This window comes from Jaculus jaculus, chromosome 9 (genome assembly GCF_020740685.1).
Source record: "Jaculus jaculus isolate mJacJac1 chromosome 9, mJacJac1.mat.Y.cur, whole genome shotgun sequence".
In the NCBI taxonomy this organism is placed as follows: domain Eukaryota; kingdom Metazoa; phylum Chordata; class Mammalia; order Rodentia; family Dipodidae; genus Jaculus; species Jaculus jaculus.
In genome coordinates this window covers 43,951,670-43,974,673 of record NC_059110.1, presented here as the reverse complement: position 1 = coordinate 43,974,673, position 23,004 = coordinate 43,951,670, and the positions used below count along the sequence as shown (strand labels likewise).

Genomic DNA, 23,004 nt, shown 5'->3' with positions numbered 1-23,004 from the left:
AAATTGTGGATTAAATTTATAAAAGCAAGTTCTCATGTATAGTAAATTAATGAAAACAGGAAAATGCAGTTTCCCTTTACTTACTCTTGAAAATTAGTAATTTGGCCTTTTTTTTTTCTGGAACAAAAATGCAAGCTTTCATTTTCCCTTAGGAAATCTTTCCCCTATATCCTATAGTCAGTCCCTCTCCCCCCCCCCCCCCTCTCTGTCTTGGAAATACTCACCCTAGTGATTTCAGCAAATTTTTTTGTTTTGAATTTTTGTTTTCTTGAGGATCTGGGGCTGATCTGGGATTTACTATGTAGTCTCATAGTGGCCTTGAACTCAAGGCGGTGATCCTCCTACTCTGGCCTCCTGAGTGCAGGGATTGAAGGTGTGCACCACCACAACTAGCTCAGCAAGATCTTATAAATTAACTCAAGTCCCACGTAAGTGAGATGTTAAATGAAAGAGTACTTCCTTTGACTTACACATCCCACTGCAATATTGTTACCTCATTATTATAGAACCTAAAATATGAGGGTGCTTCCTTTAATTTACACAGCTCACTTCAATATTACTACCTAATTATAGAAAAGGCTGGCTATGCAGGAGCAATAATGTTTTGGATTTTAGAATACTTGCATCCACATAATGATGTATCTTGAGGATGAGATCTGAATATAAACACAAAATTCATTTCTGTTTCACACATACCTTACCTAAGTATGTGTAAGTTAAAGATAATTTTATAAAATATTATCAATGCACTTACATTTTGACTGGGACCTGTCATTTAAGGCCACATTGTGGTAAACTCTGCATGTGCTGTCATGTCCATTTGGAACTTTAGAATGTTTTTGATTTTGGATTTCTGTATTAGGGATGTTCAGCATGTACCTGACTATCATTAGAGTACAAAACAGGATTCAGAATTTGAATGTACAATTGTTATATCAAAATAAGATTACCTAGGACTGGGGTGATAGCTGTAAAGTGCTTGTGCTTGCCTCACAAGCATGAAGATAGGAGTTAGATCCCCAGAAGCTATGTCCAATACGCTGTGGGTGAGGAGGCAGCTCAGCAGTGAAGGGTAAAGAATGGAAGGGTGCTTGGGGGGCCTAAACCGGAGACTATGATACGTGGGCTAAAGGACCAGGGGCTGCAGTGGTAGGTCACATACCTATTTCTAGAAAGATCATTAACAGATATTTTTGTTCCCTGTATTTTTAGAGGGTACTTGCAAATCATTTTTCTTCAAATTTCATTTCATTTAATAATGTGTCATCCAGTGCACTAACTTTTTAATCCCCTTTCCCATTGCTTTTCAAAAGAGTTCAAATAGAAGGAAATTTACCAAGACCACGGGCAATTTGACCAACATTTGGTAGAAAAAAAACATTTTGAATTTACAAGTTCTCAAATATATTTATGCCAGGCTAAAAGCTTCCTTATGAAGACTAGCCACGGACCACTGGCAAAAATATGAATTCTATGCTGCTATCTCATGTCTTCCCTCTTTCAGATAAATGCACACCTGGGACACAGAGACCCACAAATAGGGCCTAAGGTTGTGATGTACCCGCAGAGAAGCTGGTACATGGGTACGTTGTGCTTACAGAGCCAGTGAGGGGGAATTAGGTAGCTTTATAATTAAGTAGCCAGTCAGGAAAGGGTCCAAAGAACGACCACCACCTGCCTGCTTCAGCAGAACCAGAGGTCAACATTTGATCCAATCTTATCCAATCACCTTTCTCACCCCCTTCTTCTGAGCCAGCCCTGTGTCCAGACCAATCAGCTCTCTCTGAGACTCAGGTGGGTCTGAGGGTAAAGCCCACCCCAAGAAGATTATAAACAGATCCTTACCAGGTGGGCAGGCTTCTTTTTGCTGCTCATCTCTCCTGACCCTTCAGGTCACTGGTCTGGTAAGACCCCCATCCCTACCTCTGCTGGCCTGGGCTGAGACAAGGTTGGTAGAAAATTCCCAGGTAGGCACTCTGCTCCCTTCTGCTTTCCATATGACAGGAGCTCTTTGCATTTTTTCTCTCTTAATTTAATAAAGTCTATTACCCTCTTATCTATAGATTTTAATTAAAATTTTTAAGACAGAATCCAGGTTTCCTTAATTTGTTGGTACATTGGTGTATTTTCAAGGAGCCCCAAAACTCTTGTAACACAAGTACAAAAGAAAATCGAAGAAAGTGAAGTGAGTGAAAGGGTGCACGACATCTATTCACTCACTTTAAACATATCTTTTTAGGACTGCAAACATTTCTTACGTTTCAAAATGTGTATGTTGCATTTTGCTTACTTAACTGAAGAGCTGTTTCACAATTAATTTCCTTTCTATGTGTACTGGAGATTGGAAAAAATGAGCAAAAGTTTGGTAATTTTACAATTGCTCCATTTCCTGTCTTAAAATGCTTCAACTAGGAACTCTATTTTGCTGGCTTTGAAGTTGCTCTTTCACAAGCTCACCATTGTGTCTCCTGTCCCACTCTCCCGCATTCAACCCTGGGCTGAGGACTGAGCACCTGCAGATTACTTTTCCTGCCCTTGGGAAGCCTTTTGGTTTTTGCACTGCTTCTGAATCACTCCCAAGCGGGAGCAGGACTTGGAGGGTCCTGGCAGGACCTGAAGAGAGGCTTGGTTCTCATCTCAATACCCCTTTCATGAGATGCACTCATTAAATTAGGCAGGCTACAAAGTAATCTTCTCCCTAGTGAGAAACAAATATACTGATTGAGATCAGGCTGTGCTTGCTCTAAGGTATCCCATATTGTAGAAAACAATGGCTTTCAGATTGTGACTTGCCTGAGGGACTCTGCTTTGAGAGTGGAGGATAACTCCCACACCTGGGTGGATGTGTACTACCCATGCAGCACAGGCAGAGAAATGGCTTGTTCCTGGGAGCAGAAAGAATGCCACCCTACAAAATTATCAGGGTGAATTGGGACTCTAGTAATGTTAGGTTCAGAATTTAGAAAACCACGGAGACAGTTTCTTTTGGGCCCCATGTTTTAATTAATGCCAACAATGTGTTGGAGGGGTTCAGAGCAAAGAAAGAGACAAGGGAACCCTGAAGTGCCTAGCAAGAGAAAGAATGCTTGAAAGTCTTCTTGTGGTAGTGATAGGAAGAAGTTCTTACACTGTGCTTATGGGGTGTCTGACCCTCACTGTATGTATGGGGGGAGTTCTGCTGGAGCCATACCTTCCCACATCTTTGGAAGGTGGGACTTTTGATCTTGTTTCAGGTCTACAGGTGCTAGCTCCTAGGGATGGAGCTATTTCCTTCACTCTGGTACAGAAGGGCCTAGGAACGACCACAATAGTAGGTGTTGCTTGCAGACCGACCTGAGTTTACTTACAAGGAGGGGGCAGAAACAACTATTGGAAGCCTCTATTTCACAATAGAATATGGCAGTCTCTGGCAGTTAGAGTGAGGCCGGGATGAAATGAAAGGCTTCTGAAAGCTTTACAAGGAACATATAAGCATATTGAAATCCCATCAGGAAAACTAGGCACTAGAATATTATCAGACACACCAGACTGTGGAATTGGTGCAACTCTCTCACCTGGGCCCCATAATGAAGGAGACGCCTAGAACTGTGATACCAATTGTCCAGAGAACTGTTATCTGACCTTCCAGTATGTGCATCAAGGCACTCATGATCAGTCCAACTGCAATGGAAGTTTTGGAGCTCCTTGCCAAATAAATAAACTTAAAGAATTATGAATTTAAAGAATTAAATCTATAGACCAGAGGGTAAGACACAGAGAGATTTAGTTAGATTAAGAGAAGGAAATAAAAGAAAATACAGATAGCCCCTGCCAAGTAGAATGCAGGAATGGATAGGAAGCCCACATGGGAATGGGGGTGTCCCTCGTCCCCCATCTCAACCCTGTAGGACCCAGGTGAGGGCCTTACCACCCTAGGGATCTGGAAGTTCAGGAGAGGTGAAAAGCCAAAAGAGACCTTGCTCACCTCTTAAGGATCTATTTATAATCCATTGTGGTGGGCTTTGCCCTCAAACTCAAAGAGAACTGCAGGTCTGGGCTCAGGGGCTGAGTCAGGAGTCAGGGGTGAGAGAGCTGATTGGGTGGCTGGATCAGAATGTGACCTGTGGCTCTGCCTGAGCAATGTTCCCTCTTTGGGCCTTCCCTCCTGACTGTCTACCTTAATCTCCCTCACAGGGGCTTTAGCTCAGCTTGGTCCTCATGGTTTTCTACCTGTTGTATTCAACTGCCCTCAGCCAATTTGCCTGTTTGCCTGTGGAGACCAGCCTTGCATTGGTCCTGGACTCTCCTGTCCTATACTTTGCCTGGCTCCAGCACAGCTCTGAGCCTAAAGCCCAACTCTCCAGCCATCAGCAGAAGCACTCTTGCTTCTTGATCCTGGTCACAGGTCATCTTAGCAACACAGAGACCACTGTGTTGCATTTCCAGTAATTCTCAGTTCTGGCTACTTAGGCCTGCTTGAAGCTCTTTGTCTTTGAAAACTTTTGTAGACATTCCATAATATATGCAGAGATATTTACTGTATAAAGTGTGATTTAAGAATCAACTTCAGTAATTAAGATTGGAATAAAAGAATTTGTGTTTGCCTCCAGGGCTATCAAGGAAGGCTCAAGTATCTGGAAAATTGCTGCTATTGTAAACACATACCTTGTGAATTTATTGTCATTCAATTCTGACTTTGTGGAACGACATAAGTGTGTTTACTATGTTTCTAACACAGTATGCTCACAACACTTGTAAAATATCACTGGTGTAAAAAAAATCCAACTGTGCTTTAAAGAAATATGAAAATAACTTACTCTGAGCCAAATGTGAGTGACAATGACCCAGGTTCATGGACTCAAGTTAGACTGAAGATGGCATGTTCTGCCACAGGAAAGGATACATGAATTTTTACAGTCACAGAACAAAAGTCGTAATCTAACACATGTATGAATTATGTTGGTGTAGGATCAGATAGAAAGATAAGGCAAGGCAAGAACTGTGTAAGTATTAGCTATTGCAGTGTTCTTAGCTTTAGGGTTGGTGGAAGCTAGAGATAACTAAGTTTAGTGATATACTCTGAGATGTTTATTGGTCAAGAGTATGTTAGGCCAGAATTACAGGTTAAGGTAATTGAGCGAGGGCCTGAGATATCCCAAGACAACTTGGCTACCCGCCTATAACATTCCATCTTCTCAGAGTCATCAGAGTCTAGTTAGCCATGGTCAAGCAGCCTGCAAGGTCTTTAAAGCAGACAGCTTCTTCAGAGCCTTCACATGCTTACAAGGTGTTTGCCAAAGGACTTTTCAAAAGAAATCCACGCCTTATAACTTTAAACTATTAGCCTGACCTTAAAGAGGCCAGCATCACCATAAATGTAAAGGAACAAAGAATAATGTAAGAACGTATGCCTAACAGTTTGATTTTAAAGAGGCTAGCACCCTTACAGATCATAAAGCAACAAAGAATATATGCCTAACACGGTTTGGAGACTCTATATTTTTTGTTTCTATATAAATAGGCCAAAGTAGTTTCAAAAATCCCGTGTGTGTGTGTGTGGAAATGCAGCAGTGTCTATTTTACATTTTCTTTTTGTTTTTTTGAGGAAGACTCTTAAAAAAAATTATTTGACAGAGAAAGAGGGGAAGAAAGAAAGAGAGAGAGCGAGCGACTGGGTGCCCCGAGGCCTCCAGCCACTGCAAGTGAACTCCAGACGCCTGCGCCCCCTTGTGCATCTGGTTTACGTGGGTTCTGGGGAATCGAACCTGGATCCTTTGACTTCGCAGGCTTTAACCGCTAAGCCATCCCTCCAGCCTTATTTTACATTTTCGATGTCTCCAGCGTGATTTTGGGTTACATTTTAACTCGGTTGTGAAAAAAGTTAAAAACTGTATGCACCGTGGTGACCGTGAGCAGCTGTGGCGTGGGTGCTGGGGACTGCGCATCTCGAATTCGCAGGCGGTAGAGGCCCAGCACAAGACGCAGGCAGCCGTCCCAGTGCTCGCCGGCACGTCCCACGCACACCTGGGCCTAAGGACCCGTCACTTCAGCGCCAGGACGCTTGAGACGGCTGGTGGGCAAGGGTGTTCCTTCCGTCTGACCCACGAAGTAAGCTGCGAACCCGCTCGCCGGGGAATCCTCCTTGGCACGTGACCTGCAGGGCGTCCACCCCAACGACTCCGGCCTGCTCCACCCCCGGCCGCCGAGCCGAGCGCCGCGCCGCGGAGTCTCGCCGGGCAGAGGCCGCCATGGCTCTGCGGGGCGCCGTGCTCTGCTGCGTGCTGCTGAGCGCCGGGCCGGGCGCCGGGCTGCCGCTGGCGCGCCGCGGGGCGCCGGGTGAGTGGGCGTCGGACGCGGGCGCGGGCGGTGGCGGGACGTGGGGGTGGGCGCCGGCGAGGTCGCGGGCGAGCTGCTGCTGGCCGCGGGGACCCGCTGCCCGGCAGGGGCGCTGCGGGGCTCTTGTTTACGAGCTGCCGCTCGGTTGCCTTGCGCCCGCGGAGGGGGAGGATGGAAAAGCTGCTGGTCCCGGGCCGGGAAGCTGTAGGCTGGATCTCGCCCCTGCCGTCGTCCTTGAGTCGCCCCAGCCTATCTGTGGACGGCGCAGTGACTGACTTGCTTTGCCCTTCTCTCAGCAAGAGCGACTTAAACCACAAAATTCCCGGGCCATTTCACCCTTGAGTCCACTGGGCTTTCTGCCAGGGCACCGGGTTCATTCATGTCCAACACTTATACTGCCTGTCACTAAGTGTTTCACAAAGTGGCCCGTGCATAGGCAATTTGTTTGCAGTGGGAACAGGCCCTGCTATGCACATTCATATTCATTCTCATTCTCTCTCTCTTTTACTTCTTGTAAATAAATAAATAACATTTAAAAATCAATTATATGTGAGAAAGTAGCAAAATCGTTGAATTTACATGTAAATCAAATATAAGGAAACTTTGGGACCCTTCATGTGGGGCATTAGTAAGCTATACATATTTGAGCAGCCGTTGTACTTTAGCTGATATTAGTTTCTCCCCTCGAAACTCAGAAATTCAGAGTCACTTTCAGAATGAAATGACATAGTATATTTAAATGGCTTAATACTGTGCCTGGCATAGAATAAATATTTTATGAGGAGATACTTTTTCTAATATTTCCTTCAAGAAGTAAAATCCTTCTTAAGATAATTTCCAAGCAGGAATGCGATCAAAGCATCTGGCTTTTCCCTGAGCCCAAAGAGAACACTATCTTGAACAAATGCCTCCTATAATATTAACATTTTATGCAAGTGTATGATAGGCCTACCTCTGTTACATAGCTTTAAAAAATTTCTTGGACTTCCTATTTTAGTCTCATGGTTTCAATCGGAGATTTGTATTTAATGACAAGAGACAAGGTTATATAAAAGTTAATTGAGATACACGTTTCCTGCTTCTGCAGTAGATTCACTTGATCAAACTTGACAAAGTACATCATGTTTCTAAATCAGTCTTTTCTACCAAGGAATAGTTCTGCAATGAGACATGCTATTATTGAGTTTCCATATGATATGATCGACATGATCATTGGTCTCCAGAAGGATGAGTCCATAAATTTCATTATGCAAACTCCCCTTTGTTCTATAGTCTTTGTTAGGTAACCAAGCATTGCTAATTTTGAGTTCATTAGTTCTAACTCATGCATCTTGGATGTTCTTCCTACTGTTCTTTGAATCTTCACCTTCTCCCATGGAAGGATTGTATTCAGTCTTGTGTCAGAACACTTGCATTGTGAAGGCTTTCTTCTGTCTCAGGAGCACTTATCTGTACTTTACTATTAACATTTGCATGGGAATTCCTGAGGAGAAGTGGATTTATAACCATTTCTTTTCTAACCCACAGGGCAGTTTTGGCATGTGACTGACTTACATTTAGATCCTACTTACCACATCACAGATGACCACACCAAGGTGTGTGCTTCATCCAAAGGTGCAAATGCCTCTAACCCTGGCCCTTTTGGAGATGTCCTCTGTGATTCTCCATATCAACTTATTTTGTCAGCATTTGATTTTATTAAGAATTCAGGAGAAGAAGCATCTTTCATGATATGGACCGGGTAAGTGTTTATATAAACACCCCATGCTTGACTATAGCATAGCATTTTACTTCTTGTAAGTCCTTAAGCAGGTAATGAAATAGGCTGGGATTCTGTGTTTTTTTTTTTAATTGCATTTTTTCTTTTTATAGAATTGTCTATTGGAGACAAGTAGACAAGCACCCCTACTTTCTGATATGGGGTCTTGCTATGCTGCCCCAGGCTACTTTCAAATTGCTGGGCTGGAACAATTCTTCTGCTTCAGCCTCCTGATTAATTGAGACTGCCTGTGTACTGCCACAGCTGGCTTCTCACTGACTCTAATTGTACTCCGCTATTCGAAGTAGATGTTAATAAAGATGACACAGCAAGGACTTATGCATAAGTCTCCAAAAATGATTTTCTTATTCATGCTTCTGACTTATCAGGGATAGCCCTCCTCACGTTCCAGTACCTGAACTCTCAACAGATACTGTTATAAACGTGATCACGAACATGACAACAACCGTCCAGAGCCTCTTCCCAGACCTGCAGGTTTTCCCTGCACTGGGCAATCATGACTACTGGCCACAGGTAAACTTGACCTTAACTTCTAGAAATGCTTAGAGAAATTTTCCCCCTGAGTAGTGTCAGAGTTTTCAAAGGCTTTGGGTAGCTTCAAAGGCTTATTGAAAAGAATTCATTTATAGTATGTTGACAATGCATTCTTTTGCATTGTTTATGTGCTCACTTGTTTAGAAGCGCCTGTGTGGCTGTGCATGCTACTGTGTGCACTTGTGTGTTGAGACCAGAGGTTGACATTGGGTGTCTTTCTCAGTCACATTCCAACTCACTGACCCAGATGTTGCTCATTGCACCAGTTGAGCTAGGCAGCTGGCTTGCCCCAGGGATCTCCTGTCTTGACCTCCAAAGTGCTGGGATCACAGGCAGCCACCACTACTTCTTGGCATTTATAGGGTTGCAAGGGATCTGAACTCTGTCCTCATAGTTGCCAGCAAGCGCTTTATCCACTGAGCTATCTCCTCAGCCCCTTGATAAACAATTTTAGAAGTAAGTCACCCCAATTTGTAGATGATAATTTCTTCTCCTTCACAATCTTCTTCCATTCCTCTTTTCCTTGAATAATTTTCTTATTCATTTGCATTTCCATGATAGGTTTAGCTAGCAAAACTAATGCTGACAAATGTTCACATTGTTGCATACATAGGATCAGTACATTCCCATCAGCTGGATTGTGATTAAGAACAAATAACATAAGAGTAGTATAACCAGTACAGGGGAAGTCCAAATTCCAACCCATCTTATTTCATCCAGATGCACTTCAAAGCAAAAACTATTTTTAGAATATTCAAAGTACTTGATGTATAACCCTGGCTATATTCAATCACATTGGCTGACCATTTGTTGACCTGTGTGTAGCAACAATCAGTAGTGGTCACAGGTACCTGTAACAGCCATGAAGAAACATATTTGTATAGATACAAAAGATCCCAGAGATTGTTGCTTAGCTAGGACTTGGCAAACTGTGGTATGTGGTTCAAATTCATATTTTTGCCTGCTTTTGTAAGTAAACATCTTTTAAAGGATAGTCTCTGTTTCCACTCATTCTGTATTGTCTCTGTGAGCCTTTGTGCTATTATGGCAGAGTAGATTCATTGTCACAGCAATCCTATGGCCTGTATTCCTGCTTTGTGTTCTGTATTTCCCATTATAGATATGTCCATTGATCTGGATCAACTCTCCATTTTATCAAAGAGAAAACTGAGGTCCAGAGAGGCTAAGCTGCTTGTGTGTGCACCAGTCAATCTTATGTTGTATACCTGTTCATTTCAATTCTCAGCTCAGTTAGACAACATCCAGTTGCCTGCCCTTTGTTCTTGTCAGGCTAACAAGCTCAATATTTCCTAAATTATATGCTTTGTTTTCATTTTCCCGTTTGCTTAGAGTATCTTTTCCATATTGCTTCACATGTGTGCTGAGTGGGGACTTGAATTACTTTAGCTAATATAGCTTGAAGATGGTGATTTTGAAAAGTTTCACTCTAGGAAAAGCTCAAGCTTCAAGTACTTTCCTAGCCTTCACGTCCAATCCTGGGACAAACAGCATGTGAGTCTTTTTGGTCAGCCCATAAACTCGTTTTTTTTTTTTTTTTATGTTTATGTTTTTCAAGGTATGGTCTCGTTTTAGCCCAGGCTGACCTGTAATTCACTATATAGTCTCATGGTGGCCTCAAACTCAGGGCAATTCTCTTACCTCTGCCTCTCAAGTGCTGGAATTAAAGCATGTGCCACCATGCCCAGCTGAGCTTGTCAACTCTTGGTATATTAGGCAGCACAGTGCTGAGGATTGGGAGTAACCAATGGTCAGAAGCCCAGGGCTGTATACATTGATTTTATATGCCTTAGATGGTCAGTAGCCTGGAAAATACAGGGTTTAGAGTCACATTCACTAACATTTAAATTTCGACTCTACCCTACTTCTGAGATTGTAATGGGTAATTCACATACCCCACATCCATAGCTCACTCATTTGTTAGCAGGAGTGAAAATTCTTGCTTTGCACAGTTTTTGTGAAAATTAGTGATGATATAGGAAAAGAGTATGGCTTACATCTTGGCATCTCACATGCCCTCAGTAAGTGGATGGGTGCTTATTAGGGCTTGTGGGATTTTTGGTTTTTTTTTTTTCTTTTTACCAAATCAAATATTACAGTAATTCAAAGATATAAATTACTAGCCTGGTGTGGTGGCACACACCTTTAATCCCAGCACTTGGGAGGCAAAGATGAGTTCAAGGCTACCCTGAGATTACATAGTAAATTCCAGGTCAGCCTGAGCAAGAGCGAGACCCTACCTTGAAAAACAAAGTTTACTAATTTCTGTTTTTGCATATGTGTATGGTCCATGTTCATGTGTGATTGTATGTGTATGGTTTCACAGGTATGTGTGATTATAAAGGCAGGTGTACACAGTGTATGTAGGGGCCAGATGTTTATATTGGATATTTTCTTCAATCATATTCTACTTAATCTGAGATAGGGTCTCTCACTGAACCAGTTTGGTTAGATAGCTAGTGGTGCTCAGAGATTTGAGATTCCCTGTTTCCGTTGCCCCAGTGTTGGAATTACAGGCATATACCACAACACCCATCATATGACCTGGGTTTTGTACTCAAGTCCTCACTATTGCATAGCAAGCACTTTCTCATTGAGTCATTTCCCCATCCCATAAATACTAATTTCTCTAATTTATAACCATAGATAAGTTAGATTGCATATGTACTTTATTTTTTCTCTTCCTACCTTATGATGTTTTTTATGGGGATTGAACCTCAAGCTTCCCACACACTTAAGCACATACTGTATCCATTAGCTCAACCTCCAGCTCCTAGATTATCATTTTGTATCTAAAAAGCTTTTTAAAAATAATATTCACTGCTATCTTTTCGCCTCGGACATTTAGAAATATCAATTATCACATGAAAGCTCCACAGCAAGTGCTCCTAAGACTGCTGTTTGGGAGTTGATGGTTATAGAATATCCAAAATAAATTTGACACGTGTGATTCTTTCATTAAAACTCCATGGACCTTCACCCTATCTTAATAAGCATACACACAACAGTGCATGTCCCTGCCCAGTATATGGAAGCAGGAATTAATGTGGGCAGCTTAGGGATTCCTTCCTCTCACTGCCCAAGTATGACTTTGGGTCCCTATTTATAGCAACAACACTGGAACTCCCACGCAATACCCCCCCCCACACACCAGTATGCCACATTTCTCAACAGTGGTTAGATCACAGCCTCAGAGGATCAGGAGGAAGCATGGTGCAGTAGACAACTGAGGTCACAGTGATGGGGGAGGACCTAGGTGTTTGTGGGACTGACAGCTTCCTGAATTATTCACCTCATTTACCTGGTCCTCTCATTAAGATAGTATAGGCTGCCATAAAGAGACTAATTCAGGATCAATAGATGTCTCAGCAGTTAGAGGCACTTGCTAACAAATCATTATGTCAGGGATTCAATTCCCCAATGCCCGTGTAAAGCCAAATGCACAAAGTAGTACATGAATCTAGAGTCTGTTTTTGGTGGTAAGATATCCGGGTACACCCATTCTTTCTGTGTTTGTCTCTTCGTGCAAATAAATAAAAATATTGAAGTAAAAAAAAGAGAGCCTAATTCAACCCTAAAGCATCTGTCTATAAATCTATTCCTAAATTTAAGGAACTGAGAACCTTCATAATAATTTTAGTATTTCAAAGGACTTTGCTAAATCCTTAAGTCATTAAGGTTTCCCAGTACCTCAGTGTGCTACCCTAGGGCCTGCATGTTCAGGGCCAGCCTATCCTCATGGTCTCATGAACACACTTCTCATCTGTCTGTACAGTGGACAGGCCAAACACATGCTTTCCTTTGTACGTCCCACACATGTCTACACCTCTAGGTTTGTGTCTGTGCTATTTATTTTGCATTGATGGCCATGATTGCACATTTGGTGAAATTGTTGTTCAAGACCTGGTTTAAATGCTTCCTCTTCTGCTACTCCCCCAACTTAATGTTCCTGTTTTTGTGCTCCCAGGACCTGCATGATAAGCATATAACGTCTTGTCATTAATTGATCACATTTTGTCCCCCTTTTCTTAGCTAAACTATAAATTCCTTAAAGAAGAAATTTACTCTTGTATCTACAGATGTGTAATGTAGCAGTCTGCATTCAAGTATTGTTATAGTTTTAAATTTTTAATTGTTGATTGTCTTGTTTGTGGCCAGGATCAGTTGCCCATAGCCAGCAGTAAGGTGTACAATGCTGTAGCCAACCTCTGGAAACCTTGGCTCGATGAAGAAGCTGTTAGTACCTTGAGGAAAGGTAAGAGAAAGACACCCTTACCTTGCCTCTCTTTTGATGCATGTTGCTCCTTTCTCTGGCATTGCCCTTCTGGGGAGCCTCTGCCCCAACTCTTTATGGAGACAGTGAGAGGCCCATGTTGCCTTGTGAGCCTCTTTACCTTTATGGGAGCTGTCCTCCCCATTCCATCCTCAACCAAGATGCTCAGAATGAACAAAAGCTGAACTTTGAATATAAATGTAAATAAAATGTGTACATTTAAAGTGGAAAATGGATTGAGAAGATAGATTGGACTTTAATGTTTAACTGAGAAAGAACTTTATGAAACCAAAAGTGGTAAGGTGAGAATAACTAAGCTTCTAACAGGGACTTTGCAGTACTTAGAAAAGGAATGCAGAGTTAGTGCCTGATAAGTCCTTCCTGGGTGTTGTCTAACCTCAAGCCCCGTGGGAAGCCCCTGAGAGGGTGGTATGTGAAGCTGGGAGAGAAGCTGAAGCTGTGATAGGGATCCAAGTAGCCAGAGACACAGGAACATAGAACATCTCCTGGAAGAGGAAGCTGGCAGCAAGCATAGCTCAGGAGAGAGGCCATGTGCGTTGAAGCGAGAAAGGCAATAGGTGCTGGGCTGCTGCCCAATTTCTTAACAGCTGGTGTGCCACTACTGTGTGCCCTGGGTGCCAGACATGGAGCTGCAGGAGGCAATATTCATCCTACTGCTTTGATTTAGCCATCCTTATGACTCATTGTCTTTTCTTGGAATATCTTCTCTTAGTGTTTTGATGCTGTGATAAAATTCTTGAAAGTTTATTTAACTTAAGGGAGGAGGTATTTATTGGGTCTCTTGGTTTCAAAGGTCCGTGGTTAGTTGGGTGTATTGAGGCAGAAACATGTGATGGAGGAAAGCTGCTTACCTCATGTTAGTCAGGAAGGAGAGAAAGATGTGAGAGAGAGACAGACAGAGATGCAGAAAAAAGACTATGACCACGATAGACAATGGGTGCCAGATACACCCTTCAAAGACATGCCCCTCTGGTTTATATATACCCTCCAGCTTGGCACCATCTCTAAATAGATCATTCAGCCTTTGGGTTAAACACTGATGAAGTTAGCTCCTTCATGGTTCAGTAACCTGTCAGTAAGTCCACCAACTGGAAAACCAGCTTGGGTATATTTCAAATCAAAACCATAATGGGATGCTTACCTTGTGATTGTTGGCAAGGCGTCACTCATTTTCAATGTTTTATAGGGCTCATAGGGAAGAGTTCATTGTGACACTCAGAGGAAAAGTGGAGTTGTGTTTTTGAGAAATGCTGGAACTGTTGACACTGTGGGGACTTCTGACTAAATGCATTTTGTGTTGTAAGTTGGACTTGGGAATCAGGAGTGGAATATTGCTCATATGGAATGTACCCTTATAAGGTTCATGTGTTGAAGGCTTGGTCTCCAGTTGGTAGTGCTAATGATAGGTGATTGGATCATTATAGGACTAGTTCATTAATGAATTATTACATTAATGATCTCATAGCTTAATGAGCTCATGGTAAATAGAACCTAGTTGGAAGTAGGTCACTGGAGGCATGCCTTTGAAGGGTGTATCTTTTGCCTTGCCTTGATTTTTGTCCTCCCCGCCCCTCAATCTCATACACGCTTACTCTGTCTCTCTCTTTGTGTGTCTCTGCCTATCTTTCTGTCTCCTCTCTCTCCTTCCTACTACCATGAGGCAAGAAGTCTCCTTTTCCCTTTCCTTCTGCCACAATGTCACATCTTACCACAGACCCAGAGTCTTGGACCTAAGTGACCATGGCATGAAACCTCTGACAGCATGAGCCAAAATAATTCCCTCCATCTTTAAGTTGATATTTTCAGGCACATGTTCCCCCATAGGGATGGAAGACTGATTAGCATAGTCCTCTTCTCTTGTAGAAATATTGGTTGGTCAATATGTACTTCTCTGACATTTTATGATCTTAAGTAGGGTGCTCATCTATGAAACTCAAATTCTAGTGCAGTAGCTTTTATTTATTTATTTATTTATTCATTTTGAGGTAGGGTCTTGAATTCACTATGTAGTCTTAGGCTGGCCTCGAACTTACACCAGCAGACCTCCTACCTTGGCCTCCTGAGTGTTGAGATTAAAGGCATGAGCCATCATACCTGGCCCATCACTACTTTTGTATATATGAATTTGAGACCTACTATCTTAGAAATACGATTCTGATTAATCTGGGGAATTGTATATGGTTTTAAACTTTCAACATGAAACACATATGGGGAGCTTGTACACATTGAAGGACGAACCACAAAGTATGATCAAGATTCTTAAAGAGCCAAGTGAAGGAGCACATTCCTGTAATATTATGAGTTTGAGGCCAAGGATGTTCACCTAATTTCTGGTAAAACATTGGCTTCATAGAAGTCTGTCTTTGGAAGCCTTAAGAACAAAAGTGATTTCATCAGATTGGTCCAGCATGATGCTCTCCAAAGTTGTCATCCCAGAACCTCAAGTGATAGTTGTCAGCTATTTTGAGAAAACTTGCAGGGTGTTGTAACTACAGGGGTGAACATAGGAAATTAAGGAGGCTGGGGCCCGTAATGATTGAAAGGATGGCAAGGTAAGTGGATACAAAGCCAAAATGACAAGCTCAGTAGTGGTTCATTCTGTAAGTGCCAGTGTGGCAATCAGGGTGTGGTTGGGTCATGCCTTATACTACTCCACTGAGATTTTAGCAGTTATAATTTATTCTAACTTTTCTCCCCAGTGCTCTCAGCAGGATCCATATGTACTCCCATTCTTTACATTTTATATTCTATAATATCTCACATTTCCTATCACATAAAAGTATAAATTATTCCTTTAAAAATCAATCTCTTTGCTTATTGCCCAAGTGTATAATTATCTTTTCATCTGAATAGTTAATACAACTGCAACACCTCTGTACGTAGACCTGGAACATAGTATCTTTTTTTTTTAATTTTTTTATTTATTTGAGAGCGACAGACAGACAGAAAGACAGATAGAGGGAGAGAGAGAATGGGCGCGCCAGGGCTTCCAGCCTCTGCAAACGAACTCCAGACGCGTGCTCCCCCTTGTGTATCTGGCTAACGTGGGACCTGGGGAACTGAGCCTCGAACTGGGGTCCTTAGGCTTCACAGGCAAGCTCTTAACCACTAAGCCGTCTCTCCAGCCCCATAGTATCTTTTTGATAGTGTTCAATCAGATTGTTTTCTAAGCAATGAGAATAAGCCTGTTTCCTGACTGCTGCTCTGTAAAACTTGAGAATTTACTTTCAAGGTGTCTGCATATTTGTGTGCTTATGTTCCTAAAATGTACTTTAAATTTGTGTTTGTAGGAGGATTTTATTCACAGAAAGTTACAAGTAATCCCAACTTGAGGATCATAAGTCTGAACACAAATCTATACTATGGCCCAAATGTTATGACCCTGAACAAGACTGACCCAGCAAACCAGTTTGAATGGCTGGAGAGCACTCTGAACCACTCTCAGCACAATAACGAGAAGGTAGGTTCCATGGACCAAATGTATATATAGGTTACTGTGGTATTTTGAGTAGATGTCCCTCAATAGATTCAGGAGTTTTGTTCAAACTTGTAACTTAGATCTCCAGCCACCTGGCTAGAGAAGGTGTCACTGGGTGGATCCTGGGGTTCAGCCCTAAGGTGTGTATGGGGAATTCCAGTTTAAAAATATGCAAAGTGTTTGAGCTTTGCCTGGGGTTCCTAAAGTGTGCTTGCTTGCATTTTGGTGGTAGCTTTTCTCTTTCTCTGCTTGGGCCCATGAAAGGGGGCCAACTCTTTCTACCATTATGGAACTTCCCCTCTATCTTCAATAAATCGCTGTCTACTATAGTTACCTTATGTCATCAAAACCAAAGTATAAATGAGACAAGTATAATACACTATCATTAATAACTTCATAATTTCAACACTTTTGCCCCAAACAGGGCAGATGCTATATTTGCTTTCTAAATTTTTGTATTAGTAGACTGTTGTTTGTATATTCAAATGTCATTCAGTGGTAATGAATGTGCAAATGAGCTCTCATGTATCCTCCTTGTATTTCTTTTCCCAGGTGTACATCATAGCACATGTTCCTGTGGGCTATCTACCATATTCAAGTGGCATCCCAGCCATGCGGCAGTGCTATAATGAGAAGCTGGTAAACATTTTCAGAAGATACAGCACTGTCATTGCAGGGCAGTTCTACGGACACACCCACAGAGACAGTCTCATGGTGCTTTCAGATACAGAAGGTAGTGTTACATTCTGTGTGCACCTCCCTGGTCCAAGCTGCCAGTGAAAAGCAGTAAATATCCAAAAATTAAAATAATTGATTCAGGATATTTAAAGCTCTGTTTAAAAATTGCCAGGAGTCACCTTTTCTGATTTATCTCATATGCTTGCATGTTGAGTGTCCAAGTCATAAGGTCAGGCCTATATTTGGTTTCTCCAACATGAGCTCCTCATAGCTTTCCAGGGATAGCCTCATTTGTCTGAGATCCACAGAAAAGTCTCCGAGGCTTCAGCTCTCATGAAGTTCCTCTCAGGTACTTGAATTTCTAGAGCTCATGATGTTATATCTGCCAGAGACATTTCCTTTCATGTGTCTTCTTTCTCGGGATTTAAAATGTAGATCATGATTTCACATTTAAAATCTGTTAACCTCATACATGTTGATGCTTAGTTATCTTTGTCACTTATCATCAGCAAAGCGGAAGAAAAAAGAAGCTATAGCAAGAAGTTGAGAGTTACCACAAGAGTACAGATTACATGCATGATTTTCCGTGGTCTCTGAATCTACCACATGTGTATTTCCCTTACACTCTAGATCTACCACATAGGTGCTCTCACTTATCTCTAGGTCTACTACCTTTGTAATTTCCTTAAACTCTAGTAACCATGAGTGTATCTCTCTTTGTTAGTCAATTCTCCTCTGAATTTATTGGACTCTGCTTTATATTTTTTCTCTTATTTTTCCTTGAGCCTCACTGTTTGTCCTCTTAACTTCCCTCCACAGGAAAGCATGTGGTAGATACCATATGTGTTATTCTAAATATCTTTACACAGCTTCTAAATTCTATCCTCCACGTGCTAGTGAGTCTTCTCCAGTATTTCCTGGAAAGCCTCAATTTCTTTTAAAAAGGACATTATTAACTGTGCAGCATTTTCCACATGAGAGCATGTTTCCTACTTCCCAACTGTTTGTGACTCTGTACCAGCCTTCCTTCATAGACTGAACGTTCCTTAAATAAACCCCACAGTTTATAATTACTCCCTAAAGTAAAACCCACAAATTATAATTTCTCCCTAAATAAATTTAATAATTCATGATTTATCCCATTGAGTCCATCTTTATCAATTCTTTCTTCAAGGTAGGACAAAGTTTTTTTTGATAAATTCAATTAATCTGCATTATGTTTTGTCTTGTGCAGGAAATCCTGTAAATTCTGTGTTTGTGGCTCCTGCTGTAACACCAGTGAAGGGTGTTTCCCAAAGAGAGACCAATAATCCTGGTGTCCGACTGTTTCGGTATGAGCCTGGCAACTACACATTACTGGTGAGTCAGTGCAGTTTCAGAGTCCACCTGCTACTGTGTGTATTGGTGGTTTTCCTTCCTTTACTGGAGTCCTTCTCAGCAGACCATATGAGATGACTCAGTGTTGATGCCTCATTGTGTCCTTTTTTATACACAGGTATCTGTTAGCACTTTCTGTGCAGTGTGCTTAAGAGGTTGACTGTCCCTTTAAGGGCTTCCCACTTATTTCAAGCTTTACTCCGTGGTGCCTTGTTTGTGCCTTTGATATACTTTTTCTCCTCAACCAAATTAACTATTATTCTCACAAACATAAATATGAGGCTTAATGCAGGCTTTAGAGTCATAAACTCTCTTTGGTTGTACCATATACTGCTCAGAGCTCTGATCTCTCCTTCCTTAAAATGGGACAAGGAAAAGGAGAGAGAGAGAGGAGAGGGAGAGAGAGAAGCTCCAGTCCCTCTTGCTACTTTGTGCATCTGGTTTTACATAGGTACTGGGTCTGTTAGGCTGTACAAATAAGCACCTTTAATCACTGAGCCATCTCTCCATCCACAAAATGGGAATTAAAATATGACTGAATTTATAAAGTGCTTGAGATGATTCCATGGAGAAATCTGGGCATTTACAACAAGGCTTAGCTCATACTGAGTGCTCAGTAAGATTTTGCAGAAGTAATTTTTACAGGAAAAAAAATCAAATTAGATATTTACCTTTGTCTTGAAAGGTCCTTGGAGCATGTTTTGGGCGCTGTGCTTTAGAACAATGTAGCAACAAAGCAGTTGACCATTTAGATTACAGGAACCTTGGGTAGGGGAACTAACATTTTCTACAAATATAATTTGAAAATCTTTTATTTCAAGGCATTTTTCTTAAGCAGATTTAAATAAGATGGTTCTGTTATTTCTCAGGATAACAGGAAGAGAGGATGTTATAACATCTGTTTTAATCCAGTAGATGAAATAATAAACAGTAGATGGATAATAAACAACTGATACATCAGTTCAAAAATTAGTTGACATCTATCAGTGGTCTATTTAAATGTCAAATATGTGTGTATATACACACTATCACACATGTCTTGGTGTGTTTGTGTGTACACACATGCGTATCTTTGTATAATTACTGAAATGGAAAGATTCCCCTCATATAGCACTAAATAAAAGTATATCTTAGTAAACTAAGTAGACGTTTCCTTAGAATGAGGGTTTTTGGGTTTTTTTTTTGTTTTTTTTTTTTTTGTTTTTTTTTTTTTTTTTTTCGAGGTAGGGTCTCACTCTAGCCCAGGCTGTAATTCACTATGTAGTCTCAGGGTGGCCTTGAACTCACAGTGATCCTCCTATCTCTGCCTCCCGAGTGCTGGGGTTAAAGGCGTGTGTCACCACACCTGGCATAAGCCTATTTTTTGAAAAGGCCCAAAAGAGAAGTAGACATGTATATTCTAGTACCCTTCTATTTTTGTCTGTAAAGTAAAGGTGAGTGTACACGGGAGTGCCAGCAAGTACTCAGTAACTGATTCACTAGGGAAAACAGTTTGTTAACTTGGAGAGCCTGCTTATTTTCCCAGATAGAAAGTATACATGTCATGAATAACTTCAAACTACCAAAGTATAACATCAACTGACTCCCAAAATTTTTGAGAATTTCACAGTAAGCTTGGTGAGCTGGCTCGCTGCCCCTACACACTAATTTGAATACAGTTATTGGTTATTATTCTTTCAATATTTTTTTAACATGGGATACAGATTTGGTACTGAGATACTCTTTTTTATTTATTTGGGAGTAGGATGAGGAGGAGAGAGAGCGAGGGGATGCTTCAAGGCCTCCTGCTGAATGCACACTCCGGGTGCATATGCCATTTTGGGTATCTGGCTTTAGGTGGCTACTAGCTTTTGCAAGCAAGTATCTTTAACCACTGAGCAATCTCTCTAGCCCCTAGACTGTTTTTTAATTTAACCATAATGGCACTTCAAGAATGTCCTACAGGGGCTGGAGAGATGGCTTAGCGGTTAAGCGCTTGCCTGTGAAGCCTAAGGACCCCGGTTTGAGGCTCGGTTCCCTAGGTCCCACGTTAGCCAGATGCACAAGGGGGCGCACGCATCTGGAGTTCGTTTGCAGAGGCTGGAAGCCCTGGCGTGCCCATTCTCTCTCTCCTTCTATCTGTCTTTCTCTCTGTGTCTGTCGCTCTCAAATAAATAAATAAATAAATAATTGTTTAAAAAAAAAAGAATAAAAAAAGAATGTCCTACAGGTCTTGTTGTATGATGCTTCATATGCCAAAACCTCCTGTTTTCAATTGCAGGATATGTTGCAGTATTATTTGAACTTGACAGAAGCGAATCTAAAGGGAGAATCCAACTGGACACTAGAGTATATCCTGACCCAGACCTATGATGTTCAAGATTTGCAGCCACAGAGCTTACACAGATTAGCTAAGCATTTTGCTGTCCCAGACAGCAAGCAGTTTCTCAAATACTACAATTATTTCCTTGTGAGCTATGATAGCAGTATAACTTGTGATACAAAATGTAAGGCCTTACAAATTTGTGCAATTATGAATCTTGATAATAGTTCTTATATGGACTGCCTTAAACAATATTCTATAAAGCAGAGTCACTAGTATTTGACAGATTGTGTTCACAGAAAATGTAGCATCACTCTGCTTCTGAGATCAACTGTGGGAATTATTATGCAAATTTGGGTGTAATATTGAGTGTACCAGCAGAATTACCATCTTTGCCTTCTTTATATGAGGCCCAAATAGATGTTATAATATCCTAAATTTGTATTGTATTGAAAATAATTCAAGTACATTAATAGGATGATCATTGAATGTAAATATCTTGTCTTCCAAGTTTATATAAAAATTATACTTAACTTATGCTGTCATTTAAATTGCCATTTATATAATAAAGATGAATACTTCTCTCTGGGTTTCATGATTTTTTAAAAATTATTTTATATTTAGAGAGAGAGAGAGACAGATAGAGGGAGAGAGAGTGAGTTTGTACGCCAGGACCTCAGCCACTGCAATTGAACTCCAGATGAATGTGTGACCTTGCACTTGCTTCACCTTTGTGCATCTGGCTAACATGGGATCTGGAGGTAGAACATGGGTAGTTAGGCTTTGCAGTCAAGTGCCTTAACCACTAAGCCATCTCTCCAGCCCTTCATGATTATTTTTTGTTTCACTATTATTATTATTGTTGATCATGGATTTTTGTTTGCTACTGATATTTGTTAGGTTATTTATTTGTTTGAGACAGGGTCTCCCTCTATAGTCCAGGCTGACCTAGAACTTATTATATAGTCTGGGCATGCCTTGAACTCATAGCAATATTCCTGACTCCGTGCAGGACTATAGGCATGAGCCACCATGACTGGCTGACATCTATTTTTTAATATTTTTATTTATTCATTTATTTATTTGTCTGAAAGAAAGAGGGAGAGAGAGACAGAAAGAGAGAGAAAAAGAGAATGAACATGCAAGGGCCTCCAGCCATTGCAAATGAACTCCAAACATATGTCACCTTGTGCATCTGGCTAACGTGGGTCCTGGGGAATTGAACCTGGGTCCTTTGGCTTTGCAGGAAAATGCCTTAACCACTAAACCATCCCTCCAGCCCTGACATATTTTTAATATAATTTTAGCCTTTTGAAAAGCTCTTTGTAAAACATGATATGCAAACTGTGTTTCAAATTATTTCCATGTCATGTGTAAACTGAGGTTAGTAGTATTTGCATGTACGGTGTACTTGTAGGAAACTCCAGGGTTTCTCTCGGGTTATCATTGAGTCTGTAAAACATCTTTAGGTCTGTATTGTCCAGTTTTCTTCATTCTGAGAGTGTTTGGCACTGTTGAATTTTAATAATGAGAGTCATACAAAATGTACGTAACTGCTAATTCAATAAAGATGCTCTTAATCTTTGCATTAGTCCTCACCACACCCATCGTAAGCTGAAAACTCTTAATGTCTGTCTTGAGTTACTCTTTTAGACGATGTCCAGGAGGAAACTGGAACTAAGTGGACTACAGTATAGGGAATGTAATTGCTTCTGGCTTTTCACTGAATATAATATAATTGCACTCTAAATATAAATTACTTTGGCTGTCAAAAACCTTCCAACATTTTTATTCAAAATTAATCTTTCTTCTCCAAAGCCTTTAGAGCACCCTTCTTAAAATTGTTAGAAACACTGGTAATAACTACCTTTTTCTATGTCCCTCACCTCCATTAATTGAGAGAAAATGATTTTGCTTTATGCAGATTTAGAGCCTTATTGGCCACCATGGTGCTTAACAAATAAAAAATGTTTTAGTCTGATCTGCTGCTATAATAAATCATATAGCCTGCATAGCTGGGTACTATAAACAAGAGAAATTTATTTTCTCACAACTCTAGATATTAGAAGTTCAAGATCCAGGTACCATTAGGATTGGTTCTTGACTTCTAATAAGTCACCTCTCCATTTCCTCCTCCCTCCCTTTCCCCTTCCCTCCCTATCACATTCTTTCGTTCCTCTCTTTCTCCCTCCTTCCCTTCCTCCCTCTCTACCTTCCTCTCCTCCCTT

General features: G+C 41.2%; 1 protein-coding gene across 1 annotated transcript; it reads left to right on the top strand.

Moving 5' to 3' along the window:
* The first annotated feature begins 6,227 nt into the window (after positions 1-6,227).
* On the top strand, positions 6,228-21,366 carry Smpdl3a (sphingomyelin phosphodiesterase acid like 3A). Its single transcript, XM_045158785.1, has 8 exons — positions 6,228-6,315; positions 7,843-8,056; positions 8,464-8,608; positions 12,806-12,902; positions 16,232-16,401; positions 16,972-17,152; positions 18,332-18,456; positions 20,735-21,366. Exons 1-8 carry the CDS (start codon positions 6,228-6,230, stop codon positions 21,050-21,052), a joined length of 1,338 nt encoding a protein of 445 aa, XP_045014720.1. The 3' UTR covers positions 21,053-21,366.
* Positions 21,367-23,004: the final 1,638 nt, after the last annotated feature.